This window comes from Canis lupus, chromosome 31, assembly GCF_003254725.2.
Source record: "Canis lupus dingo isolate Sandy chromosome 31, ASM325472v2, whole genome shotgun sequence".
NCBI lineage: Eukaryota > Metazoa > Chordata > Mammalia > Carnivora > Canidae > Canis > Canis lupus.
Window position 1 is genome coordinate 37820755 of NC_064273.1, and position 27611 is coordinate 37848365.

At 59.2% G+C, this 27611-nt stretch overlaps 4 protein-coding genes and 1 pseudogene across 8 annotated transcripts in view; 2 read left to right on the top strand and 3 right to left on the bottom strand.

The window, feature by feature from the left end:
- The window catches only part of TRAPPC10 (trafficking protein particle complex subunit 10), an 89199-nt gene extending 85649 nt beyond the window's left edge, over positions 1-3550 (top strand). For all 4 annotated transcript variants that reach the window (XM_025462110.3, XM_049104576.1, XM_025462112.3 and 1 more), the window contains one exon: positions 263-3550. In XM_025462110.3, the coding sequence (XP_025317895.1) occupies positions 263-501 (239 nt within the window). In that variant the 3' untranslated portion in view covers positions 502-3550. The remainder of the gene's footprint in view (positions 1-262) is intronic.
- The window catches only part of CSTB (cystatin B), a 449713-nt gene that overhangs the window by 281466 nt on the left and 140636 nt on the right, over positions 1-27611 (bottom strand). The gene's annotated exons all lie outside the window — the stretch shown is intronic.
- On the top strand, positions 4106-16870 carry PWP2 (PWP2 small subunit processome component). The gene is given in 22 exon segments (XM_049104613.1): positions 4106-4204; positions 4511-4623; positions 5539-5633; positions 5880-5979; positions 6711-6845; positions 7607-7751; positions 7968-8194; positions 8415-8558; positions 8681-8751; positions 9128-9264; positions 9444-9592; positions 9747-9894; positions 10104-10254; positions 10701-10881; positions 11883-12030; positions 12434-12542; positions 13785-13850; positions 14648-14733; positions 14735-14867; positions 15021-15171; positions 15289-15363; positions 16320-16870. Coding segments are annotated over 22 exon segments (2754 nt in total). The 5' UTR covers positions 4106-4186; the 3' UTR covers positions 16492-16870.
- On the bottom strand, positions 18452-21839 carry LOC112669204 (uncharacterized). Its single transcript, XM_049104608.1, has 2 exons — positions 21432-21839; positions 18452-21095 (listed from the first exon to the last, which is right to left on the bottom strand). The coding sequence occupies exons 1-2, from the start codon at positions 21837-21839 to the stop codon at positions 20778-20780; spliced, it is 726 nt and encodes a 241-aa protein (XP_048960565.1). The 3' UTR covers positions 18452-20777.
- Positions 22562-26156, bottom strand: LOC125754115 (uncharacterized; annotated as a pseudogene).

Genomic DNA, 27611 nt, shown 5'->3' on the forward strand with positions numbered 1-27611 from the left:
CCACCGGGCTTGTGGATCAACAGCGTGGGTCTGGTGCCAGCGGGGTCTGACACCAAACACCCGGTCGGGGTCACAAGTTGTAGGCACCTGCTCTGAGACCCACACGGGTCCTCCGAGGGCCCACGCACTAGGTTCTCTCTAAACGGGCTGCCTCAGGCGACTGTGTATGTGCACCTGAGGTCGCTCGGGCGGCCCGCTGCTCCCGGGATGGGTCACTGGTCCGTGTCAGTGGGCCCGTGTCTCACTTCCGTGCATTTTGCAGACAGCTGGATAGAGAACGACAGCCTGTCGGTGGACAAGCATGTGGATGAGCAGCTGGACAGCGGCAGCATCAAGAGCAGGGGCAGCGTGCACTCGGCCTCCAGCAGCGAGCACAAAGGCTTGCCCATGCCCCGGCTCCAAGCGCTGCCGCCCGGCCAGGTCTTCAACTCCAGCACGGGCATGCAGATCCTGGTCATCCCCAGCAAAGACGACCATGTGCTCGAAGTCAGCGTCACATGACCCCGCCTCGGGTCGGCACACGCCCCCGGCCGGGTGTGCGCGCGCTTGAAGGGATCCTGGCTCCACTGCTCTCTCCATCGCAACATTCTCGCGCTAACCAGACTTTCGGTGATCCTGCCTGGCCACGGAAGCCTCCGAGGAGTTCGGCGTGCGGCTGGTCGGCTGAGTTACAGCGTTTATTTTTGTGTTGTCAGTGGTGTTGTTACTCTCTCATCTCCCCAGTCCCAGTGTCCCTGTCCCCGTGCCGGCGTCCTGCAGTGTTGGCCCAGAGCCCCACTCCCTCCCGTCGCCCCCTCCCCGCTCACCTGGCAGCCTCCTGGTCCACGGGTTCCTTCTGGAGTCTGTGTGCCCTCCGGGGAGACACACGGCTGCCCCCTCGATACTGGACCAGGTGGATCCGTGAGTCTCCTGGGGGATAAAACACTGTCCTTTATCCCAGATGAGCAGTGCTTTTCTAGAATAACAACTCCCCATTAGGGCAGGTCAGTGAGGCTGAGGGCTGGGGTGGGGTGGGAACAGAACCCCTTCTGTGCCTTGGGGGTCGCACGGGGCGGACCTGGAACCTCCATTAGCTGGAGCCATCTTAAAGGTACTTTGGGAAGATTAGACCAGGGCCTAAGGGACGACTTGGCATCGAAGTAGTTTAGGAATAAATGTTTCTGGAACCCCTGCTCCCCATGATGTTGACTGAATGTCATATGCACTTGGAATTAAATATGTATTTATTTTAATTATCATTATATATGTGGGGGTTGATACATTGTTTTCTTCTCACCTTTAAAGTCTTCACATGTCATCGTCACTGTGTAATCAATATGTTTCTTCTGCACCGGAGTCCTAGACATTAAGAGGCTCCATTTCAGGGGAGAACTGGGAGTGCCCTCTCAGTGTGCTTCTAGTTTGGTTGTGGGAAGGACGAAAGTCTTGGAATGTTCTCTGCCGGCCCACTAAAATTGCCATCATACCATACCAATGGATTAATTTGCTTTCGGTTGTAAATTTAATTGTACATATGGTTGATTTATTATTTTTAAAAGTACAGACTAACTGATGTAATGTTTATGTATAAGTTGCACCAAAAATCAAGGATAAAATAAATGTGTGTTTGTTTTTACTGGTGTGAGAGTCACAGCTTGTAAATAAGTGTTGGGTGTATGCAACCTTTTCCAGCTCTCCAAAGCGATGTATTTTTGTACATAAGAAATAGAGAACTCTTACTTCCCTGGCAAGGCGTGGTTGGAATCGAGCCTGACCGGGCTGCTGCAAGTGAGTGTAGACAGGTCCAGCACGGGGTGCGGCCGCGCGGGAGCAACCTCAAGCATGTGAGCCCGAGAGGAGAGGGGGCCTCTGCAGCAGCTGCCGCCAGTCCTGCCGGTCACCTGTGGGTGTGGGAGCGAGGCTGGCGGGGTGATGGGGTGGGGTGGTGGCGGGGAGCAGGGAGCGGGGGCCGGCGGGAAGCTCGGAGCAACTAGAACAGAGCAGTCGTGTCCACGCTTCTGTGCGCTGTCTTTTCACTCAACAAATGAGGTGGCGTGATTCCCCCTACCCTGCCCCCTGTCTTTTTCATTTACAGAAATCGGAAATGTGTAAAGAAGATCAATATCTGTGTGTTTAATTAAACTTTTCAGAAATTTATCTTCCTTAGGTGCACTTTAAAACTAATCAACGAGTTAGGCAAATTAGAGCTTCAGAATCTAATAATAGATAGTTTAGGGTTTCTAAAATAAGTTTGTTTTGTTGTAAAAAATTGATGTTTTCCCTACAGATCTGCCTTCAAGCCCTGGGAATAAAGAGATCTTTGAGATTCGATTCTGTCATAAAAGCCTCACACTCTGTATAATGTGGCTTTCCCTCTCACCTTCCGGAAGGGGGATTTGATTCGATGGTTACCTTATTTCTGCTTGATTTCTTTGTGTCTGGGTTCTAATCCCGCGATGAAATTCTCTAGTTGTATAATATACTTAGAGGGAAAAAAATGAAGGGGGAATCCAAAATGCTCGTGGTGGTTTCTTTCTATCTTCAGTTTGTATAAAATCAAATTTATTGCAGGTTTGGCGCTCCACCACCCCACCCTGGGAATTACCCAAAAGATCTTTTGCAACCTAAGTTACATGGGTGCCTCTGTTTTTGTTTGGTTCTACACAAAAGAAAAATGTCACCTAAGCTTCACTTTTTTTTTTTTTTTTAAGGCAGTACTTGGATTTTTGTTGTGTTTAAAATAAAATAAGGCTTATACGTTTGAGACAAGCTGGTTTTGTTAATAAAGATGCAGCAGCTGTTAAATAATTGTGAAGCCGGATATAGAATGTGCATCTAAAAAGCAGAATATGCAGCCGTTTTACACATATTGTGGAAGATGTAAATACTAGCAAATGGAAAAGGAAATAAGTTATAATTTTGGTGAATTTCATGGGGTTTCCTATGATCGGAAAAATTATAACTTCTGATTCTAATATGGGAATTGTATTTAATCTGAAAATGACTTTTACCTACAGTCCATTGTCAGCGCAGCTGGTCATGGGTTGGATTCGTGTACCAGTAAGTCTTGGTTGGTATCCCATGGTTAGCAGAGGAGATACACACCGGCTCCGGTTCAGTGTTTCTTTAGTGTTTAAAGTAAGCTTGAGTTATAAAATGAAATCAAGGAGTCTCTCCAGATGTGTACATAAAATGAAACGTTATACCACTTTTTAAAGAACAAACTATGCTGATCTAAATGTTTTTGCTGTCGATTGTGATCTTTAAAATAAATCCATGATTTTGGAATTTGATTTTTCATGGAAGTGCCCCTTTCTCTAAATTTAGCCGTCGACTATATCAGGCTGTAAGACCCGAAAGCGTCGTCAATAAAATTTGCTGGGATTCTGTGACTGGAAAAGGTGACAAGTTGGTGACTTTGACACTGCAGGTATTAATTCCATTTTCATGGTTTACTATGAGAGTCATTTTTCACATTATTCTGTAATATATTGTTAGACTAAAGCCATTGTATTAAGACTGTTTAAAATGTAAGCATTGTAATTCTGAAAATACACATTTTAAGAAGAAACTTTGCTGTTTTGAACTTCATTCTTTTGCCAAGGGGCTTGAAAGAGGAGCGTGTGAAGAATTTTCTTGCCTTCTCCCTAATGCTTCCTGACTCGAAGCAAAGATTATTTATTTACGTTGTGGGGAGCATCAGGGATTTTTTTCATAGTTCATCCCCCGGTGGCCCCTAGGAATAAAGACACTTGAGTCTTTAGGTTTTTTGTGAACACAATGTGCCAACCTAACGTGTCACAAGGTAACTACCCTTGTGACGTTTGGTAGCATCGCGAAAAGAATTTCTAAAGCTGCTTCGAGTCTTGCTTTTGGTCCCCGGGTCGTAATGCGGAAGCTGTTGAAGCTGCACGTGGGGTCGGAGCTCCTCACCTCCTAGGGGGAGCTACCTGAGCCGAGGCGCGCACCCCGCTCTACAGGACGGGAGCTCGGCCCTGCTGGGTGCAGGCGGGGGCGGGGCCTGGGGCCGGGATCCGCCTCGGGGCGCGGCGGGGGCGGGGCCTGCGGCCGGGCTCCTCCCTGCGGCCCTGCCCCTCCGGGCCGGCTGGGGGCGCTGTGGCGCGGCGCGGCGTGGCGGCGGGTCCCGGAAGTGCGCGCTTGGGGCCGCGGGCGGGCGCGGCGCACACGTGCGGCGGCGGCAGCAGAGATGAAGTTCGCGTACCGGGTGCGCGCGGGGTCCGGGTCGCGGGTCGGGGTCCGGGTCGGGGTCGGGGTCGGGGAGGGGCGGGGAGGGGCGGCAGGGCTGCGGTCCCGCTCACGCGGCGCGGCCGGGGCTCGGGGCTCGGGGCTCGGGGCGGTGGCGCCCCGCGGGGTCCCCGGTGCCCCCCCCGCCCCCCTCCCCACCCGGGAGGCGGCCCGAGGGACCCGGGGCTGAGCGGGGCCGGGGCTGAGCGGGGCCGGGGCGGGGCTCCGTCGTTGCGGCGGCGGCTGGCTCCCGGGCCCGGTACCACGGCGAGCGCCTTCCTTTCAGTTCTCCAACCTGCTGGGGACGGTCTATCGCTGCGGAAACTTGAACTTCACGTGCGACGGCGATTCCGTCATCAGCCCCGTGGGGAACAGAGTCACCGTATTCGACCTGAAAAAGCAAGTGGGCAGCGGCGCCGGTCCGCCCCCTCCCCGCCCGCCCCGCCCCGCCCCGTCCCCGCCCCGCCCCCTCCCCTCCCCGCCCGCCCCGCCGCGCCAGGCCGCCCGCTGCACCGCGGGGCACAGGGGGGGTCACCGCTCTTGGCAGCGGGAGGCGCAGTCGTGAGGACAAAGTTAGACCCGAGCCGAGGGGTGCTTGTACTTGACGTTCACCTTCCTTGTTTTTTCGTAAGAGAGAGGGAGACCCAGGCGGAGGGAGACGCAGGCTCCCGCGGGGGCCCGCGTGGGACTCGGTCCGGACCCCGGGGCCACGGCCGAGGCGCCGCGCACCACTGAGCCCCCGGGTGCCCGCGCTTGCCCGTTTGTGCCGCGTCCCCCATTCCGTCCCGACGGCTGCATGTGCACGCGCTGTCCTCGGGGTTCATCCCTTCTGTTGAACAGGTGGCTCGGGGAGCTCTACTACAGACAAAATCAGGAACGGCCAAGGCCCCTCCGCCTTTTTTTTTTTTTTTTTTTTTTTTTGGTGAGAGAACGAGAGAGAGCAAGCGAGTGAGCTTGTGCGTGGGAGGAGGGCGAGGGAGAACGAAGAACCTGCAGGGCCCGTCTTCTTCCTCGGGGGGCTCCATCCCACGACCCTGAGACCGTGACCTGAGCCAAAATCAAGAATCGGTCGCTCCACTGAGTCCCCAGGGGCCCCAAACCAAAGCCCGATTTTAAGGGCTTGAATACGTTTCGCCAAGTCTTCTCCAGGAACCTGGTCTTACTTCCTCTTCTCCAGCAGGGAGCTGGGGACGAGCCGTGAGCTCTGGGCCCGGAGCTGGCCAGGGACAGGAGGGGGCAGGGGGTGGGTGGTCGGAGGCCGCCCCCTCGTCCGACAACTGGGACCAACTACCTGACTGTGGTTTTGTTTTATAGCAACAGATCCAACACTCTGCCCTTGGCTACTCGGTACAACGTCAAGTGTGTAGGGCTGTCCCCAGACGGCCGCCTGGCCATCATCGTCGATGAAGGTAACCGCCCTCGGCCGGGGGGACAGCAGCTCAGGTGGTCGGTGGGGGGGCATGAGGCCAACACCCGGTCCTGCCAGGGATCCAAGCCGCTGGGTCCTCTGCCCCGGTCACTTCCTTGCCTGGGGCCCTAGTGGGCTTTGGGGTGAGGGTGTGTGTGTGCAGGATATGCGTGTGCCTGGCTGTCCTGGGCTGGGCTGTCGGGGTCGTGCGTGGGGTGACCACACATGCCACTCCCCGTCCCTGCAGGGGGGGACGCGCTGCTGGTCAGCCTGGTCTGCAGGTCCGTGCTCCACCAGTTCCACTTCAAGGGCTCCGTGCACAGCGTCTGCTTCTCTCCCGATGGCAGGTGAGGGCCTGGCGCTTGGGGCAGGGAGCTCTCGAGGTCCAGACGCCGTGACTGATGCAGCAGGGCTCTGGGGCTCTTCCAACCAGAGGCATGTCCATGGGAGCCGTGCTCCTGCCTCAACAGGCGTCCATGGCCACAGTCCCTGCTCCCCCTGCTCCGGGCTGGTGTTCCCACGTGAAGATTCTCGACCAAAACTGCTTTCACAGCAGTCATGGGCCTCGGTGGGTCTCGTGGCCTCCAGGCAGTAGAGCCGCCAAGGAGCCCCTGCCCCCCAGCTTCGCCATCCACCGTGAGGAGAATGTGCACGGACAGGGTCCAGGCCAGCCCATGCCTTGCTGCAGGTCCCAGGGCCACAGGAGAGGGCTCGTTCCCAGGTTGCTCCCCCGAGGCTGACCCGGATGTGCTGGGCAGGGGGCGGCTCTGGGTTTCAGCTGTGAGCCGCATCCCGTGTCCGGCCTCAGAAGGCCCTTGGAGGGCAGTGGCCGCTCCCCTGCGCCCGTCACGTGGAGCCCATGTTGTCCTTCCAGCTCTGCAGGGCTGGCCTGGCCTTGGCCATGGTCTCCCAGGCTGGCGGCAGCATTGGAGGAGCCTGTGCTCCGGGGTTCGGGGTCCTTGCCGGAGAAGAGGGGGCTTGGGGGCCGCAGAGAGGCAGGTGCACACGGCCTCCAGGCAGGGCGCTGTCCCCAGCCTCTGAGCTGGTCTTGGGCCACGACGCCCTGTTTCTGCGGCAGGAAGTTCGTTGTCACAAAAGGCAACCTCGCTCAGATGTACCACGCCCCTGGGAGGAAGCGGGAGTTCAACGCGTTTGTCCTGGACAAAACCTACTTTGGGCCGTACGATGAGACCACGTGCATCGACTGGACAGACTGACTCGCGGTGAGGCCCGGGTGCGGGGCCTGAGGGGGACGCCGGAACCAGCCTCTTGTGGGGTGGGGAGCCCTGTGTGTCTTGTTCGCATCCCGCAGTTCTGTTCTGAAACGGGCGCTTGGGCGTCCTGTGGGGTGGCAGGGCCGGGTGGGCTGCTGGTCCTGGGCTGGGCTGCACTGCCCTGGCGTCTGTCACTGGAAACCAGGGCGCAGACCTAGACCAGGATGCTCGAATCTGGAGCAGCTGTGTCAGTGGGACGTCGAGGCCTGGAGCACGGGGCCGGTCCCGTCCTCTCACAGCGGCACCCCTAACCACCCTGGGAGGCTACTGGCTCATTCTCAGCTGCCCTGCACTCTGTGTGCAGGGAGTGGTGGGGGCTGGTGGTTGGTGCCAGTGTGTCCACCGGCTCACCGTGGCGGGGCAGGGGGGAGCCCCCGGCAGCCCTCGTGCTCCTAGCAGGTGGGTGTTCGGGCCGGGTTGGGTGCCCTGCAGCCAGGCCTTCCACCTCTTCAGCGAGGCACCGCCTGTTCCGCTGGCTGTGTGCGGTAAGCGGGGTCCCCTCAGGTTGGGACCCGGGGAGTCAGGGAGGCGGGTGCTCATTGCCCTCCTGGGCCACCTCCTGGAGGGACTGCTTCGTGCAGGGGGGCGGTGACCCATCCCCCAAGAGACACAGACGGAGCTGCCGCTCAGGAGGAGGTGCGGGCTGGGCAGACCCAGCTGCGTGCAGTCCCCCAGGGCCCCTGAGGACGAGCGTGGGCTTCTCTGGCAGGTGCTTTGCGGTCGGGAGCAAAGACATGTCCACGTGGGTGTTCGGAGCCGAGCGCTGGGACAACCTCATCTACTACGCGCTGGGGGGACACAAGGATGCGATCGTGGCCTGCTTCTTCGAATCCAGCAGCCTAGACGTACGTTCCCACGTCTGGGGTGTCTCACCCGGTGGCATCCCGGGTCTCAGCCAGGCGCCAGGCCTTCCCGGGTAGACACAGGTGGCCTCCCGGGTCACTGGGGTGCGTAGGAAGCAGTGGCGTCCCTTGGCGATCTCCTGGGCGTGGCCTCTGCCAGGTGGCTGACGTGGGCTGCCGTCAGGGTGACCCGCGCCCACTCGCCCGCACCCCCTACAGCTGTACACGCTCAGCCAGGACGGCGCCCTGTGTGTGTGGCAGTGCGACACCCCCCCGGAGGGCCTGCGGCTGAAAGCCCCCACGGGCTGGAGGGCAGACCTGCTGCAGGCGGCGGCGGAGGAGAAGGAGGACGGAGAGGAGGGGGAGGAGGAGACCACCGTCCGGGGCAAAGCCACGCCGGCTGCCGAGGAGCAGCAGGGGAAAGTCAGATACTCTCGGCTGGCCAAGTAGGTGCCCCCCGGGGGTGGGGCAGGACCTCGCACCCTCCACGCTGAAACTGTGGCGCGGAGGCTGCCCCGTGTCCCAGGGGCAGGGCCCGGGGCTGCAGGGCCAGGGGTCCTGCGTGGAGCTGGGGCCCTGTCCCTGGGTCCGGGGGCTGGGCGCAGGCTGACGCAGCCTGGCTCCCTGGTTGCCCGTCCACCGTCCTCTGACCACCCACCCGTGTAGGTACTTTTTCAACAAAGAGGGAGATTTCAACAAGCTGACCGCTGCGGCCTACCACAAGAAGACCCATCTCTTGGTCACCGGCTTTGCTTCCGGAATCTTCCACCTTCACGAGCTGCCTGAGTTCAACCTCATCCACTCCCTGAGGTGAGCGCCCCGCTGGGTGCTGTGGGGGCCCGGCTGTGCAGGGTGGGGGTGCAGAGCGGCCAGGCGGGCGGCGGGCAGAGGGGCTCGCGGTGTCGCCTTCTCACACCGCGCTCTCCCGCCAGTATCTCTGACCAGAGCATCGCGTCCATCGCCGTCAACAGCTCCGGGGACTGGCTTGCCTTTGGCTGTTCAGGTTCGTCTCCTGCAGAGTCAGGCGAGAACAGGAACAGGACCGCTGACCGTGGCCCCCTCACCCCCCAAGGCCGTGGGGCTGCCCAGCTCCCGGGAGAAACCCCCCCGAGCCTGGGGCCCTGGGGCCTGGGGGCAGTGCAGGTCCAGGACTGGCGCTCTTCTGAGCTGCGAGCGCCTTGGTGCCCGAGCCGCCGGGCCTGTGAGCCGCTGGGCCTGTGTCTGGGGGGCGGGGGCACCCTGTGGCTGTCGGGGGGGTCATGACACCACAGCAGGTGCCACCCGCAGTGATTCTGCTGGGTCCCCTGCTCGCGTGTGAAGGGGTCTTTGCCTCGGCGGCTCAGGCGCTCAGGCCCCCCTCCCTCACGTGTGCTCCGAAGGTCTGGGCCAGCTGCTAGTGTGGGAGTGGCAGAGCGAGTCCTGCGTGCTCAAGCAGCAGGGTCACTTCAACAGCATGGTGTCCCTGGCCTACTCCCCCGACGGGCAGTACATCGTGACCGGCGGGGACGACGGCAAGGTGGGGCTCCTCGGGCGGCTGTGGCCTGGGTTGGGGGACCCGGGCCCTCTCCTGCCACTCACCGGGAGGCAAGGGGCAGGTGCGCGTGCATCTCCCGGCTGGGGGGCCCTGGTTGACGTGCCCGGGTGCACGTGGTCCTGAGCCCTGGCCACCCCGCTCCTCACCCCGCCCGCCTACAGGTCAAGGTGTGGAACACCCTCAGTGGCTTCTGCTTCATCACTTTCACGGAGCACTCGAGTGGGGTCACCGGTGTGACCTTCACTGCCACCGGCTATGTCATCGTGACCTCTTCCATGGATGGGACCGTGCGTGCCTTTGACCTTCACAGGTGACTTTCATGTTCGTCCTCCCTGTGGGCGGGCGTGATAGTGGGGCTTTAGGCTCATGGCCCTGCTGGGGGGCACGTAGTGTAGACGGGCTCAGGGCAGCCCCAGGGACTCGGGGTGTGAACAGTGTCTGCCTGGACTTGTGTCTTCGGGCAGGTACCGGAACTTCCGCACCTTCACGTCTCCGCGGCCCACCCAGTTCTCCTGCGTGGCCGTGGACTGCAGCGGGGAGGTGGTGTCTGCAGGGGCCCAGGACTCCTTCGAGGTCTTCATCTGGTCCATGCAGACAGGGAGGCTCCTGGATGTAAGGGCCACGTGGCCGGGGGCCGGGGTGGGGGTGGGGCGGGGGCACGGCCCACGCGGGAGGGCGTCTCTGCGGGCTCGAGGGCAGGAGCAGCAGGGTCCTCTGGCCGCGGACACCCCGTGAGCCCGCCAACCCACAGCCTCAGGGTGAGGGCCTGGTGCACGGCGTGGCCCCACTGTCCCTTCACACCCCTGCTCTGGACGCCGCAGGTTCTGTCTGGCCACGAGGGCCCCATCAGCAGCCTGTGCTTCAACCCGGTGAAGTCGGTCCTGGCCAGCGCCTCCTGGGACAAGACGGTGCGCCTGTGGGACATGGCGGACAGCTGGAGGACCACGGAGACGCTGGGCCTGACCTCGGACGGTGGGTGCCTGGGGACGGGGACCAGGTGCAGCCACGGGAGGGAGGCCTGGTCTCAGGACCCCTGGGGTCCCGCCGGGCGTGTGTGGGTGAGGGTGGCCTGTGTCCGCAGGGCCTTGACCACACTGACCTCCCGCCTCCCACCGCTCTGTTCCGAGTCTGTCCTGCGGTCCTCTCAGAGCCCCCTTGGCTGTGACCTCCGTGTGCCTCCCCCGCTCGGCCTGTCCTGGCCTTGTGTCTGTCCGGGACCCCATCTAGACCCCGGGGCCTCCCTCGCAGGGCGGAGCCTCTCTGAGAGCCGGGTGCCACTGCCCATCGTGCGCAGACTCAGGGCGCTGCTGCTGCACACCTGGCTCTCCTGGATGGAAGCTCGGGCAGGACTTGGGAGGGTGCGGCTGCTGCGGGGGCCTCGGCTCCTCCTCGGGGCCTGATCACATGTGTCCCTTCAGCTCTGGCTGTGACCTTCCGCCCTGACGGTGCGGAGCTGGCTGTGGCCACGCTGAACTCCCAGATCACCTTCTGGGACCCTGAGAACGCCGTGCAGACGGGCTCCATCGAGGGCAGGCACGACCTCAAGACGGGCAGGAAGGAGCTGGACAAGGTCACCGCCAAGCACTCGGCCAAGGGGAAGTGAGTGCCTCGGCGAGCCGTGTATGCGCTAAGAAATGGTTGAGGAGCCAACGATTTCTTGTTTTAGTCCCTTAAAAATCACAGTAACGGCAGGGGCTCCTCCTGGGGGCGTGGAGCACTCACGGGGGTCATGATCGGTGTGTCCTCGTTGGCGTTGGCGTGCACGGCCGTCCTCACGTCTTTGAGCGTGTGTTGGAGGGGAATGGCCAGTGGTCACGCGGTAACCGGGGTTGCTTCTCTAGGGAGTCCGTGTTCTGCGAGGTGGCTGTGCCGTCCACAGCCCCATCGGCCCCTTCCCACGTGCTTTCTAACCGGCAGCCCTTGGGCTGGGGGGGGCCAGTGTCCGCACGCGGTTGGGGTCCGCATGTCCGAGAGGGCTGGTGCGGTCCCGCGTCCTCTCTGCCGACCGGCCCCCCCGGGGACGGGGACTGGGGAAGAAGGTCTGTCTGGTGCGTGGTCTCGACTGGTGCCGTGAGAGTTCATGCGCTCGAGATGGGCGACGCCCCAGGGATCTGGGTTGGAAATCTCTTGGCGCTCTGGGGGCTCTTCTCACCCTCGATGGTGTCTTTGGGTTTGGTGAAGTCTCACCCTCCTCCTGTGGCTTGCGCTCTCGGGTGTCGCAGGCGATGCTGCATGGGGTCCTGTGAGCAGCCGGGCCAGTGCGTGCCTGGTGCCGCCCGCTTGGGGCCGCGTCGGCAGCCCTGCCGGTAGTCGTGGTCGCTGCGTGCGTGGCAGGCAGGGCAGCCTCCTTTGCCGTCTGATTTCGACAAGGAAATCTTGCAGCGTGAGCCACGTGGTCCTTCCCATGAATGGGTCCTGTCTCGGGAGGTCCCTCCGGGGTGTGCTGCTCCCATAGTGCGGAGTGGGTGACGGGGTCTCGTGGGGCCCAGGCCAGAGCCCTGCCCAGGATGCTGGGGGCACTGGGTACCCTCTGGGGTGTGGGGGGCGGAGCACACGCTGGGGGTGCCCGGGGCGACTGTGGTCCTGTCTCCCTGCCTCAGGGCCTTCACGACGCTGTGCTACTCTGCGGACGGCGAGAGCATCCTGGCAGGAGGGATGTCCAAGTTCGTGTGCATCTATCACGTCAAGGAGCAGATCCTCAGGAAGAAGTTTGAGATTTCCTGCAACCTGTCGCTGGACGCCATGGAGGTGAGGGTGCACAGGGCTGCCCGGCCTTCCCTGCCCTCCGCACACCCTGGCCCCACTGCGGGGCGACGCCTGCCCCTGCTTAGTGACCCCAGGGCACGGGTCCCATTGCTTCCCTGAGGACCTGGGGCGGGCAGGCTAGCGAGCAGACGCCTGGCGTGTCCCGGCCTCGTAGAGGCTGCCGAGAGCCCTTGTCCTGGTGCACTGGAGACTCGGGGCACCACGGTGGCCGCAGGCTCTGGGGACGAGGGCTGCGGACGGGCTGGTGGCCGTCTCAGGATCGTGCAGCCCATGTGCATTCCAGTGCTTGTGGCCTGTGAGCTGGGCAGGGGCCGGGGGCCGGGGGCCGGGGGCCGGGCTCAGGCCCTCCACCTGATGGCGAGACATCTGGGCTTTGTCCTTCCAGGAGTTTTTGAACCGAAGGAAAATGACAGAGTTTGGTAACCTGGCACTGATCGATCAGGACGCTGGGGCGGAGGACGGAGTCGCCATACCATTGCCGGGCGTGAGGAAAGGTGAGCAGAGGGCCTCTGGTGTCCCCCAAGGTCCTGGTCGCCGCAGGCTGCCCTGCCCACCGCCCACTTACCCTGGGTGACAGCAGCTGTGCTGTCTTGCTGCGGCCACAGGGATTGTGTCCAGGAGCTCTTGCCACACACGAGTGGCCCGCGCCACCCCCCCCCCCCCACCGCCTGTCTGGGCCTGTGGTTTTGCTCATTGGCTGACGCCCAGCCCTGTGCCTCGTGCTAACCCCCACGTGGGCTCCGGGGAGAGCTCCAGGGTCAGGGATCAGGGGATCCAGGAGGCCCAAGGGGTGCACACCCTTCAAAAGGTCAGGGCAGGAGAGTGGGGTCCGTCAGGCCCCGGTAGACTGTCGGGGGGCCATCCGCCAGCCAGAAAGCCTGCATGCCGGCCTCCCCCCGGGCAGGCTCATTCCAGCCCTGCTCTTGCCATGGCCAGCGCCTGGGGCCCACCCTGCCTGGCTGCGTGGTGGAGGGAGGACTGCACCTTCCACGCAGCCCCTGGAGCAGCCCCTGCCTGCGCCACGTGTTCTCGGGAATCTCCTGATGAGCACGGCGTCCCTAACCCCTCAGTGACGTGCACAGGTGGGTCTCAGCCTGTCTGGAGACGTCTCGATGGTCACTGTTTGGGCAGAGCAGGTGCTTGTTGGCACCAAGTGTGGAGAGACCGGGGGGTCTGCTGGACCCAGAAGGTCATCCCGAGGTCGAGAGCCCCCAGCGGAGGGTTTCTGGGGAGCCAGGCGTGAAACATCACGGAGGTGGTCTCCAGGTGGCCTGGGCCCGGCCGAGAGGAGCCCGATTGTTCTGACGATGGCCGTCACTGGACTTCATGCCATGGGGACGTACCATCCCTGGGACCGCAGATTTGAAAATAAATTTCCAGAAGGGATTTTTTTTTTTCCACCCACAGCTGCCCCGTGCGGTCGTGGGACGGGCACTGCACAAAGAGCCTGGCAGGACGGGCCCGTGGGGGCTGGAGCCAGCCTGCCTCACAGCCCTGGGTGGGAAAAGCAGACGTGCCACTCACCGGCCAGGCGGGATGCCTGCGAGCGGTGCTCCAAGGGCTCGTCCGTGGAGGCCAGCGGCGCCCGTCACAGCCTCCGGGGCCCTAGCGCAGGACTCCCGTGCTGCACCTGCAGACGGGGCAGGGAGGCCGGGGCAGGGCTGCGCAGATGGCCCAGAGCGGCAGGGGCCCTCCCTCCATCCGGCCAGGGGCAAGGCGCTGCTGCTCTCTTCCAGGTGACATGAGCTCTCGGCACTTCAAGCCTGAAATCAGGGTGACTTCGCTTCGCTTCTCTCCCACCGGTGAGCCCCGCGCGACTGGTGGTTGGTGCTGGGAGGGGTGGGGGAGCCGCTGGGCTTTCCGGGCTCACGGTGACGCGGTGCACCTGTTGCCTGTGTTCCCAGGGACGAGGCTGGTCACACTCCCGGCTGGCTCAGGGCCTTGTGTCCCCATGGGTAACACGTGGTCACCTTTGTCCTCCTCTGAGGACGCTGAGGGGGTGGCCTCAGATGCGCTGGGCTCTCAGACTTGCCCTGGGCACCACAGACATGTGCCAGTCTGGGAGGGGCCGCATGGGAGAGTCTGTCCACGGGGCCTGGAGCCTGGGGCGGAGCATGCAGGAGGGAGGCTCGTAGGGGGCTTGTCTGTGGGGTCACAGCCCCCCTCCCTGGCATCGAGTGAGTGCCGGAAGCAGCAGGGTGCAGAGCAGCACGGGGCCGCGTACCGCAGTGCGACCAGAGATGCAGACCGGGGCTCGGGGGGCGACTCGGGCAGCCCCTCGTCTGTGGGCCTGGGGTTCAGCTCCACGCCGTGCTGGGTCTCCCGTGTCTTCCCCGGGGCACCACGGCGTCGCAGCAGAGGCTGCGTGGCCCACAGAGCAGTGTGTGCCCCACAGAGGAGTTCCTGGGTCTGCTGCAGACAGGACGGCAGCACACACGTGTGTGTCTGCTCACAAGCACACGCTGGCGGGGCTGGGAGTGGCGGGAAGGCAGCCCGTGCACCTCCCTGCTGTTGGGGTATAAGTCAGTACCTGTTCTTTAAAAAAGTGGGGAGAGTGGAAATGAGCGCGGAGGAAGGCCCTCGCTGCTTTGCCTCCCAGGGCACTGCTGGGCGGCCACCACCACCGAGGGGCTCCTCGTCTACTCCCTGGACGCCCAGATGCTGTTTGACCCGTTTGAGCTGGACTGCCAGCATCACCCCCGCGCGGATCCGGGCGGCCCTGCGCCAGCAGGACTTCACCAGGGCCATCCTCATGGCCTTCCGGCTCAACGAGAAGAAGCTGCTGCAGGAGACCTTGGAGTCGGTGCCCTGGGACGAGGGTGAGCGTGGGCTGACTCCGCGGGGGCTTGGCGCACGAGGTCGGTCTCTGGGGATGCTGAGGGGCTGAGCCATCCTCGCTCTTGCTCCTGATGGGGGCGGTGGGGGTGGGGAGTTCTCCGCAAAGCGAACCCGGCTTTCTCCTCGTCCCCCAGTGGAAGTTGTCAGCTCCTCGCTTCCTGACCTGTACGTGGAGAAAGTGCTGGAGTTCTTAGCTTCGTCCTTTGAAGTGTCTTGCCACCTGGAATTTTACCTCATCTGGACCCAGAAGCTGCTCATGGTGCACGGCCAGAAGCTGAAGTCCAGGTGGGACGTGCCCCCTGCCCCTGGGCTGCGCCTCGCATGTCGGGAGGGGGACATCGTGCGCGAGGGGCCGGGCGGCCCTGGGCTGGTGCTGTGTACCAAGGCAGGTCTCCCTTGCAGGGCGGGGAAGGTGCTGCCGGCCGTTCAGTTCCTTCAGAAGAGCATCCAGCGGCACCTGGATGACATCTCCAAACTGTACGTGTGGCCCACGCGAGGGTGGCCGCCTGCGTCGTCTGTCTGGGGGACTGGGGGCCAATGTCGCGAGGGGCTTCTTCCCCACCTGGGCTGCCCCACGGTGGGACGCGAGGTTGGCCGGCTTCAGGTACGGCCGGGAGCTGGAGGGAGAGCGCCCTCCGAGGAAACAAGTGTGCTCCGGGTCAGGGCGGTGGAGGAGGCTGTGCCCCAGCGGAGAGGTGGGCACGCAGCGACCTGGGGCCGGGTGTCCCCACGCCATCCCCGGAGGTGTGTTCTCTGCCTGGTGTGCACAGGTGCAGGTCCGTGTCTGTCCTTGACGGCGTCCTGGGTCTTTAGGAGCCGAGGACAAGCCTCCCTCCCGGAGGCTTTTCTTCTGAGAGTCCCGCCCGCGGGACGCCACAGAGCTCCTCTCAGACCAACGCTTGTACTTCGGCGTTGGCGTAAAGGCATCTTCCCGGGACTCCCGCGTGGGGCCATTTGCTGGTGCTGCACAGGGCGCAGCCAGCTTTTGAGTATTCATCCGCGGGAGGCTCCAGTTACGTTGCCAAAGCTAGATTTTGTTTGGATTTCCCGCGGGGGCAGTCGTGGCGCCCTGCGGGCCCTTTACCCTTACCTCGTTCTTGCCACATGGTTTTCTATGTGAAACATAGAACAAGGGAACAAGGGTGTGATTTTTGTCTGTGTTCATGTGGAGAATTAATTGACTCGGGGCGTCCCTTCTGCTCTCAGGCTGCGCGCCGGCCCCTTCCTCGGGGGCTGCCGGGGCTGCTGGGGCCGCCTGCGTCAGGCCCAGAGCAGGGCAGGGTGGCCAGGACAGACCAGCATGGGTGCATCGCGCCGCAGGGCAGGGCGGGCAGGTCGGGGGCTCACAGAAGGGGGTCGGGCGCCGGGCGAGCCAGAGTCCTGATGGGAGAGAAGAGCCATCACTGACTGTGACCCCTGTGTGCTTTTAACAGCTGTGACTGGAACCGCTATAACATCCAGTACATTCTGGCAGTGTCCAGGCAGCGGGGCAGAAAGCGCCCGTCAGAACCGCTGGGCAGCGAGGAGGAAGCAGACCCGTCCGATGACGACACTCTGCACCTGCTCGGGGGAGGGCAGGGCGATGGGGCCGCGCAGCCGGTGTAGGGCCGGCCCCGTCCCAGCCCCGCTTGTTTGGATGAAGACCCCCGAAGACTGGAGCCCGTGGCCTGGGCCCCGGAAGCGAGGGAGGGCAGTGCGCAGGGCTGCGGGGGCACCGGCCCGGAGGACTCCGAGCCAGACGCGGCTGCAGCTCCGGAGCCAGCCGCTCCCCGGGCCAGCACGGCCTTGGCACACGGCCGGGCACCCGCGCTCCGAGCAAACATGAGCTTGGCTCATCTGCTCTTGGAAACGCCTCTCCAGGGAGGCAGATGGGTTCGTTTTTATAGACTTGAACTTTGTAGGAGTGTAACTTATATTTTTAATACAGTTGGGATGATAGATGAAAAGGAGGTTTTCTACAATAAAAGTGTGGAGTAAACCTGAACCCTGGATTGAAGATGTTCAAGATGGATCCTGGGTCACGGGATCGGGCCTGTGGCGGGGGAATGAGCAGGGCAGCCCGGCACGCCCCAGCCCTCGCCCCCAGAGTCCCTGCGCACTGGGGAGGAACTGCACGGTGCTCTTGGGAGCTCACTCGCCCCTGTGCCAGCTGGGCACAGGTGGACGGGAGACACGCTGCTCTTCCCTCCTGGGCCCTGGGGCTCGGTGGGGAGGTGGGGACAGCCTCTATCCAGGGGCAGGACGGGCACAGCTGGGTGCAGCACTTCCCCGACTGTGGTGGACACAGTGTCCGTCCACTGGGTCCCAGCCTGGGGCTCCCCGCAGGCGCTGCCAACCTCCCCAGGCCCGCCTCCGTGCCCGGGAGCCACTGCAGCCTGCACCCGCGCCTGGGGGCTCCGTGATCTGGGCTGTGCACCCACACTGCAGTCACCGGGGTCTGCCCACAGCCCCCCCCCAATGCGCGGCTAACTCAGTCCTTGCCTCTGTGGTTTTGGTAAGGTTGATGTCTGCGCACAGGTCTTGAAGGTTGGCAAAAGGGACTGTCCTTTAGAGCGGAGTCTGGAGGCCAGCGGGGGGAGCCCCCGGCCCATCCCTCTGGGGTTCCTGCAGACCAGCCGAGGAGAGGCTTCCAGGCCAGCACACTTCCAGCCCCCACTCTATGGGCACTCCTTTTACAACAGCCCCGCCCCCCTTTCCTCTATAAAAGAGCCTCTTCCGTGCTGTTCTCCTGACTCCTCTATGGTTTCCGTTTTCCTGCTGGGTCCTTCTCATGGTCTGCAATTCTCTGTTTTCCAATGAACACACTTTTGTTGGTAAAACAACTCCGCTTTATTTTTAAGATTAGAGCTCCATGGGACGCCCGGTGGCTCAGCGGTTGAGCATCTGCCTGCAGCCCAGGGCGTGATCCTGGAGTCCCGGGATCGAGTCCTGCATCGGGCTCCCAGCATGGGGCCTGCTTCTCCCTCTGCCCCTATCTGTGCCTCTCATGAATAAATAAAATCTTAAAAAAAAAAAAAAAGCACCGTGAGCAGACCCCGGGGTGCAGACGAGTGGGAGCAGGGCTCTGCACATCCCAGAGCTGTGGCCAGGCTCCTCCCCGCACACGGCCTGGCAGCAGCAGCACCTGCTACAGGCCTGGGAGACCGGCTGGCTGCGGCTCGGCTCCTGGACCCACCAAGGCACAGCCTGCACGTAGCATAACCTGAAAGGAGTGGATCCCGCGATCCCACCACTCCAGCCAGCCCCTGGCCTGGGCGTGACACTGACCCGCTGGACCCCAGCTGCAGTGAAAGGACGAGAACAGCTCTCCTGGGTCCATGTGTAGAAATGGAGGGTCAGGGATGAAGGTTCACGAAGCCGTGACTGTTCCAAGCTCATCTCTGGTTCTACTTTTATAACATCCACTGTTTATTCTCATTTCCCAGGAGAATCTCTGCAGACATTAACCGTAGAAGTCTTAAAAATTGGGACAACTGTGAGGGGCAGCCCCGGTGGCTCAGCGGAGAGCCCGGGTTGTTGTGCCCAAGATTGCGAATCCAAGAAACCACCAACGAGCCGACACCGATGCAAGTACACGAGGGTTTATTTACAAGCTCGGGCTTGGGTCCGAGTGTACTGCACACAGCGGAGCAGGGGCTTGGACCCCGAGGCTAAGAGGCGGCACAGCTTTATAGGGACTGGTGGCCAATGGGATTGTAACACACACAGAAAGCTGCACAGTCATGTCGGTCCACACGCAGGTGGCCAGTGGAATCACAATCCACCCCTATAGTGACCATTTGAACTGGCCTATCGCCCTCGTCAGAATTGGCGCGGTTTTGGTGGGCACAAGGCAGGGTTACGCTGTTATGAGCCAGTTTCTGTTAAGGGTGTGCTCAGTGGCCTGACTAGGGCGGGGAGCACCCTGAGCACTAAGCAGGTCATGTGGGGGTCATACAGAAGGTGGCGGGTGCAGCACAAAATGGAGTTAGTCCTGTTCTGCTTGTCCAGGGGTAGGGGATTTTTGTTGAATTTCCTGGGTCCCACATTCCCCCCCTTTTTCAGAGGATCCTATGCAGGACCCAATCATGGGTTCTGGGTTTCTGTAGAAAGAGGCAGTGGTTGGCATTGTTGCCTGAATACCATGAGTTGGACTGTATTGACTCAGTCCTTGACAAAAGCTACTGCTCCATCAATGAGGCAGGGTCCGAAGGTCAGGAGGAGGAGGGTGACGAGTGGGCGGCCAGGGAGGATAACACGGTAGTCAGCCAGGGGGAATGATGGTACCGGGATTCGAACCTTCCTTGTTGTTCTCGTTCCCAGTTTTCGTCTAGCTAAACCTTCTCTGAGCTTTGCCATAGATTCTCGGACTATTCCCAAGTGGTCAGTAAAGAAGCAACATTCTTTGTTTAGGGCACACATAACCCCCCGGGTTGTAAAAAAAAAAAAAAAAAAAAAAAAAACCTAATCCCCTTCTGTTTTGAAGGACAACTTCAGACAAGGATGTTAGGGAGTCTTGGAGGTGAGAAATAGACTCGCTCTATATCCCGATCGATTGCTGCTCGCAGACCTTTACAGTGGGACTGCATAGTCCGTGAAGCGACACCTGTCCCTGCGCCTGTTAATCCTAATCCTACTGGCACAGCGATGGTGATAGCCGAGATGGGTTCTCTTTTATCCCGTCTGTGGGTACCCACATCGAACCACTGAAGTACCTGCTCATCTGAGTGATAATTTTAGGGAGTAGCTGTACTAGCACACAGAAGCCCCCAGTTCTGTTTATAACGTGTCCATGAGCACAGGGAGTCCATCCCTCGGAACAGGCCCACCAGCTGTCTTGGGGCGGTAGATGACACCCGGTACTGTTTACGGGCTGTGTAACGTTGCACAGAATCTGGTAGTGGCGTGGAGGAGGGCCTATGCAGAGCCCCTGGCCTGACACGGATTGTAAGGTGAGGCCTTTACTACCAGGCTTTGGGTTCCACCTGCAAGCATTAGGGTCCGTGGTTGTGTCATATTGACCCGTTTTTGCAATTCCTTCATAGAAGGGGGGCCGGATGTCATAGCACAGCCAGCAGGATTGGGTAAGATTGGGTTTAGTTGCATTGAGGAATTTGTAAGCTTGGGACGACGTCAGGGCCCAAAGAGGGTGTTGAGAAGGGTCGAGAGGAAGGCGAGTCGGGCCTGGGGTGCCCCAACCGGAGGAGTTGTGGGAAAATTTCAAGAGGGTGTTGTAGATATTACTTGAGATTGAGGAGGCACTAGCACAGGGTCGGGGCCTATCCCTTGGGTTTGACCTTGCGGCTTCTCGACTTGTCTGATCATGAATAGGACTCCATTATCATACCCGCTTTGGTAAAGTCGGAGTCCCCAGAGAAGTCCTACCCCCCAATTTGTATCTCGTTTTCCGGCCTCTGTGAAGGAAATGGTGACTTGATTACAGAGATAGCGGCCTGACTTCCCAGCGCCCGAGCATGTGGGGCTCGTGGCGTTTCGCTGGATTTTTATAAGGCCGGTCGGATTCTGTGACAGCCAATGACATGTCCCAGTCTGTTCACAACCCCATGCTTTACAGAAGTAATCCTCGGGGCCTCCACATCTGGAGACCTTATTATGGTCAGACAGAGAGGGGGCCGGGCATGCATAAAAGCAGGTGGCACGGAGGGAGCTTAAGCTCCACCTGCCGACACATCCGGGTATTCGGCCATGGAGAGCCGAGGGGCCGTGGTGGACCCCGAAAAGTTTTGGGTCGCATAAGTCAAAGGTTAGATTGGGCCACCAGGTTCCCCTAGGGTGTATTCCTGTCAGCTGGGTTATTATTTCCATAGAACCCGGGGTGAGGATTTGCCAGGTTAGATTTAGTGGCTGGTGGGGGTTAGTTTTAGCCGCAAGGGGATACAGTGCAAGTAATACTAGTGGGGTAAGTGGGAGCGACGCAGCCTTAGCTTTAGGGGATTGTCCTTGTCGGGCTGACTCTTCCATTCCGGAACAAAGTCCTTGAGGACGGCGTGTGGGTCAGCTGGCCGGACGTGGGTGTAGTCGACCCAGGTAGTAATCCCGTCGACCTTGAGAGCGGTGGGAGCGGTCAGGATCTCGATGTAGGGTCCCTTCCAGCGGGGTTGGAGCGTCTGGTGTTGGTGCCTCCGCACATACACCCAGTCACCTGGTCGATACCGATGGGAGTCCAGGGGTGGCCCAGTCTCGCAGAGGGCCCTCAGCTTAGGCCACACCTGTTCGTGAGTTTTTGTAACATTTGGAGGGAAAAAAAGGAGTTGGTGATCATCAAACTCAGCAAGCACCTCAGGTTTTAAATTGGGGATAACAGGTGGAGGAAGACTGAACATGATCTCGCAGGGAGTCAGTACCATCTTATATGGGGAGTTCCTTACCCTATATAGGGCGAAGGGGAGGAGAGTCACCCAGTCCCCGCCAGTCTCCAGGGCTAATTTAGTTAAGGTCTCCTTTACTGTTCTGCTCATCCTCTCTACCTGTCCTGAGCTCTGGGGTCTATGTGCACAATGTCATTTCCAATCTGCCCCAAGTACTAGGGCCACTCCCCGTGTTACCTTAGAGACGAATCCTGGGCCGTTGTCTGATCCGATCCTAACAGGAAAACCATACCTCAGTATGATGTCTTCCAGCAGTTTCTTCTTGGTCACAGTCTGTGCCGTTTCATGTTTGGTGGGAAATGCCTCTGTCCATCCTGAAAAGGTATCTGCAAACAGTAGTAAATACCTGTATCCGTATTTTCCAGGTTTCACCTCAGTGAAGTCCACTTCCCAGGAGGCTCCTGGGCGGTCCCCCTGGAGCCGGGTGCCTGGGTTAGATCCATGGGCAGTGGCATTAGTTAACTGGCATGCACTGCAGCTCGCCACAATCTGCTCGATCTTTGCTCGAGAGTCTTGAATAGTGATCTTTGCATGTCGTATGAGGTCTTCCATCTTCCTTGTTCCCGTGTGAGTACCCCGATGCATTCTGGACAGGCCTCGCCGTCCTAGTTCCTCTGGCAGGATGATGCTGGAGTCTGCGGCCCTCCCCCAGCCACACAAGCACTGGGTCACAGGCAAGCGTTTGATCCAGTGTAAATCAGCATCAGTATGGTTGGGGGTGTCAGGCAGGGCCGGTGCCCCCGGATCAGGTAGCTGGTTGCTAAGACTTCGGTCACCGTAAGGGCCGCCTCCTTTGCTTTTAAATCGGCTAGCCGGTTTCCCCTGGCTACTGGCGTGTCTGCCTTTGGGTGCCCCGGACAGTGGATGATGCCTAGGGCCTTGGGCAGCCAGAGGGCCCTCAGGAGTTCAAGGATCTCCGTTTGGTTTTGAACAGTCTTTCCCTCTGCTCTCAGGAGCCCTCTCTCCCTGTAAAGGGCTCCGGGGATGTGAGCGGTGGCGAGGGCGTACCTGTGGTCGGTGTAGATGTTGATTCGTTTACCTTCCCCCATGGTCAGCGCCTTGGCCAGTGCGGTCAGCTCTGCCCGTTGAGCGGATGTTCTGGCTGCCAATGGCTCCGCCCTGATAGTTTCCGTCTCCATGGTTACGGCTGCCCCCGCGTACCTGACTCCTTCTCGGACAAAACTGCTGCCGTCCGTGTACCAGGTGGCGTCCGCGTTCGGCAGTGGCTGGTCCTGGAGATCAGCTCTGACTCCGTGCACCTGTGCCAAAATTTCTTGACAATCATGTAGAGGGGGGGGTCCCAGTCTGGGTTAGGGAGTAGCGTCGCCAGATTCAGGGTTGTTGGTGGCTTAAATAAAATTCTGGTGGGGTTTAGCAGCAGGCTCTGATAATGGGTCAGACGGGCATTGCTGATCAGCGATCTGGGGGCTGAGTACCCCTTCAATGGCGTGTGGGGTGGTAACATGCAGTTCTTGCCCCCTGGCCAGCTTGTCTGCGTCTTTAACCATCATGGCCACTGCAGCAATAATTTTTAAGCATGGGGGCCATCCAGCGGCCACCGTGTCTAGCTTTTTGAAGAGATAGGCTATGGGTCTCTTCTAAGGACCTACGTACCGGACAAGGACCCCTTTTGCCACTCCGTCTTTCTCATCCACATACAGGTAGAAGGGCTTGGTTAGGTCTGGCAACCCGAGAGCCGAGGCAGACAGCAAAGCCCATTTAAGGTCATTAAAGGCTTTGTCCATGGCCTTTGTCCATTCAAAATTTTGCTGGTGTCTGGTGGCCTCATGGAGGGGTCTGGCCATGTCGGCAAAACCTAGAATCCATAATCGACAGAACCCTGCTGACCCCAGGAATTCACGTACCTGGCGGACGGTTCGTGGTTGTGGGATTCTTAGGATAGTTTCCTTCCGTGCATCCGTCAACCATCTTGGTCCATCTTTTAATTTGTACCCTAGGTAGCTCACCTCCGTTCTGCAGAGCTGAGCTTTTTTAGCTGAGGCCCGGTATCCTAGGGCTGCTATGGTCTGGAGCAAGTCCCTGGTGCCTCGCAGGCATGTGTCCTGGTCCTTTGCCGCCAACAGGATATCATCTACTAAAGGCGTCCTTTAAGTCTAATACCGTAAACCAAGTTTTATCTGGAGGCAGGGTGGAGAGGAGGGTGTATGGGTTTGGGACCGTAGGATGCATATCCTCTACTCGCCGGTTGATTTCCCTTAAGTCCTGGACTGCCTGTAATCGTTAGAGTGTGGTTTTCGCACCAGCAGCAAGGGGGTGTTCCATGCTGATTGGCAAGGCCCCAAAATGCCCGAGTCCAGTAGTCGCCGTATGTGGGGTGTGATTCCCGTACGCGCCACGAGAGGCACAGGGTAGTGGCGGACCCTGACAGGGTCTGCTCCCGGTTTCAGTTCTATGTAGATGGCCGGTCGGGGTCGTGCCAGCCCAATTCCCCCCAGTTTCTGCCCACGCTTGGGGAAATTCCCGCAGCCAATGGTCAATGTCAGTCATCGGGGCTGAGGGTGTCTGGTGGAGACGATATTCATCTTCTAAACTTAGGACAAGTACTTGGATCGGGTGCCCTTCCTTATTTAGGACTTTTGCCCCTTCGGGGTGGAAGCGAATCTGTGCCCCCATTTTGGTGAGCAAGTCCCGACCTAATAACAGGTAGGGACACTCAGGGATAACCATGAAGGAACGGGATACCCGGCCCATGCTGAGATCTACTGAGCTTCGGGTAGTCCGTGAGTGCTGTTTGGTGCCCGTGCCCCCTTGCACCCGTGAAGTCTTGCTTGCCAATTTTCCTTGGGGTTGTAATAAGACCGAGTGTTGTGCCCCAGTGTCCACTAATAATTCAACAGGTTGCCCCTCCACCCTGAGAGTTACCCTGGGCTCGGGAAGGGGTGCTGAACCCCGACTCCCCTAATCGTCCAGGTCCTCCATTTCTAAGATCTTGGCAGGGGCCTTAGGTCTTTTATTAGGGCAATCTTTTACCCAATGGCCCTCCTCTTTACAAGAAGCACATTGGTTTTTGTTTAGTTTAGGACGCTCCTGACGGGGACCAGGGCCATCCTCCTTACCTGTCCCTGAAGCCAGTTTTTTGAGGTGTCTCCGTTTTTCCTGGGGGTCGTCCATGGTTGTGGCCAGCAGGATCTTGGCCAGGTTTCGGGTCTGCCGGTCACTTAGTTTGATTTGTTGTTCTTCCGGACTTTCTCTATTATTATAGACTCGTTCGGCTACTGTTACTAAGTCCTGCAAGCTCTTCTCTCCTAATATTCTAAGAAGGCTGCTGTTCTCTCATCCTTACCCTGTCTCACACCACAGACCTCGGCCAGATTGGGAGGCTTGCGCGCGGCAGCCTGGAGACCTGCCGGGAGAGTCTGGCGGTGGACCCGGGGTCTCTCCTTACCTTCAGCCGAGCTGTGGTCCCAGGTGGGGCGGGATAAGGGGAAGGCAGCGTTTATGAGGTCTGGGTTTTGAGTCGGCTGTCTGTCCTCTCCCAGGACAGACTTCCGGGCTTTCACCTGAATTCGTTCTCTCTCCTCGGTGGTGAAGAGAACCTGCAAGAGCTGTGGGCAGTCCTCCCAAGTAGGCTGCTGGGTAAAGAGAACAGGATCTAAAAGCCCGATTAGATCTCTTGGATTATCAGAGAACTTTGCATTTTGGGTTTTCCAATTATATAAATCACTGGTGGAGAACGGCCAGTATAACATTAGCTGTCCGCCAGTCTCGTGGGGGGGGGGGGCCATGGCGCAGAGGGGAAAGGCGGGGAGTGGGCCGGCCCGCCTTAGGGGTGGGGCCGTCCGCGTGGCCCACGCACAGGGACTCCCTCGTCAGGGAGGGGGGTGCCCCTTCTGCAGCCCCCCCACCACTGATGGGGGGGCGGGAGGGCGAGGGGGTGCCCAATCGGGCGGCGGGAGGATCAGGTCCTCCGGAGAGGAATCCTGTAAAACTGAATGAAGAGGCACTTTTGTCTTAGAGTCGGTCTCCTTCTCGGCCTTTCCGCAGGGCTAGAATCTTGGTAGGTCCTGCTTGGGGGGGAGAAATAGTTTTAGCCAAGGAGGGGGATTCTCGATCATGTCCTGCCAGGCCAGGACGCAGGGCACCTGGTCAGAGTGGCCGGCCGGTTTGTCCCTGAAGATCACGGCCTTAACCTGTGAGATAACAGGTAGGTGGAAAGTTCCTCCTCGGGGCCATCCCACGTCAAGGGCTGGCCATTCTGACGTGCAGGAAGTTCGAAATTTCCCTCTCCGTAGGTCTGTGCTCAGGTTGTGAGCTCTTTCCTTAACATCCGAGAAGTAGGGGAGCATAAGGGACGGGGGTGGTTTGCGTCCGCCCCATTACGTCCCCTGTCCACACCAAGGCACAGACAGGACAGTTAACAAGTAACACAGTCAAACGCACAAACAGTTGACAGTGAACACAGTAACCCCGACCAGCCGCACAGCCAACAAGGACACGGTAACAGACGAACGTTCCCGGGCGGCCGCAGAGACAAAACAGAAGGTAACCCGGAGGGCTGGCAGCCGGCCCTCCTCACAGACAGGACCCCTCCTCCTCTCAGATGAGGACCCCGTCCTCGAACCTCCGTCCTCCTCACGGATGAGGACCCCGTCTGTGGGCGGCCACGGACTAGCTGGTGTAACTAAACCAAACCAGGCCCGGGCTTGCGTCCCTCATTCACTCAAAAGGCTCGAGAGCCCAAAGGGTAAATAGTTAGTTGACGCTTGAGAAAGGGCTTGAGCAACGGTTTTCAGGGCTCGCTTGTAGGCGGTCGCCCACACAACACAGTAGATTCAATGTGCTCTGGCCTGGCCACAAAGTGAACTAGGGGCCTGTGCTGTCCTTGCTGGCCTGTTGGCCACATCTAATGTTCCTCCGAGGTATGTACATCTGGAGCAACAAACCCACCTCTTAACCAGGATCCTCTGGCGCCAGTGGGTCTGCCTTGCATGCTGACTAAGGGGAAGCTTGGAGGGTTTCACAAATATGCTAAGAATAGATACTTCCTTATCTTTGTCTTGCCTATAATGTTGTAGAACCTTGAATAAAGCTGACACTGCTTGGACATCATCCACTGTGTCCCTCCTGTCCTCATTTCTTTACTTTTCTTTTATTTCCCTAGCCCTTTCCCTCAGGACCCTGACCGTGTTGCCGCAGAGCGCACAACAAGTGGTGCCCGAACAGGGACCTGAGCACATGCAAGAGGAAGTGCACATATAGGTAAGTCGTCGCTGACAATTAGGTAAGGGGAGCCCGGCTATTTAGGGCCACAACAGGAGTAAAAAAATAATGGGGAAATTGCAGTCTATGGAACAGGTCGTTTTCATGACCCCCTTGCAGGCCCTTATGAAGCGAGAAGGGTCCAAGGTCTCTAAAAAGGCCTTGCAGCAATTCTTTTGTACCGTATCGGACTTGTGTCCCTGGTTTCCAAAAGAAGGGACTGTCCGTCTGGACGCCTGGCAAAGGGTAGGACAGAAAATTAAAAATCAACTTAAAAAACGTGGTCCTATGGCCTGTCCTCCAGGCACCACGCAAATTTGGGAGGAAATAAAAGAGGCTTTAGATCCACAACACACTTTCGAATTAATCTCTATAGCCTCTCATGAATCCCTCCCTGAGAATGATGTTCAGACCTCGTCAGAGGAACAAAAGGAGAATAATAATTCGATGATTGAATCACCATCACCACCAGGACAGATATCGCCCTCTCAATTCCCTCCCCGACAAAAACTGCAAAAGGAAACCATAAATATGCCTCAGACGAACATCCCTACGGCACCACCTTTACTTGAAACCCGAGGAGATGAAATTGAAGGAGATGGGGTATATTTAGATAATGATAAGGAAATTTTTTTTTCATCTTCAGCTCCAGGGCCGTCAGGGCCCCCCCTCTAAACTGGAAAACTTATAAGCAACTTGCGCTCCTAATCATGATATTGATCCCTTTCCAGGCATGAGCAAAAAAATACGACCCTCTTCCATGGATCATGCCAAGCCACAGCCATGCAATTTTGATCCTCCCTCTTACAGGAAAGATCCTCCTTATGGTCGTCATATGATGACACCTTACCCTCAGTCTGGGGTTCCATTCTAAAAGCATGTCGATATCCAATGGTCGATATCCCCCTGTATTTCCCAAACACCTTCCTAGCGGGCTGTCTCCTTTGAAAATAACTCCTCTTCAACAAACTTCAAAGGACACCTCTGCCTTTTTGGCTTTCCCTGTCATGCAAAATGGTAATGGCCAGAGAGCCTACTCTACTGTCAATTTTAAGATACTAAAAGAGATTGAGACAGCCACCGCCCAGTACGGGCCCACCGCTCCTTACACCCTGTCCTTATGAGATAGTGTGGGAC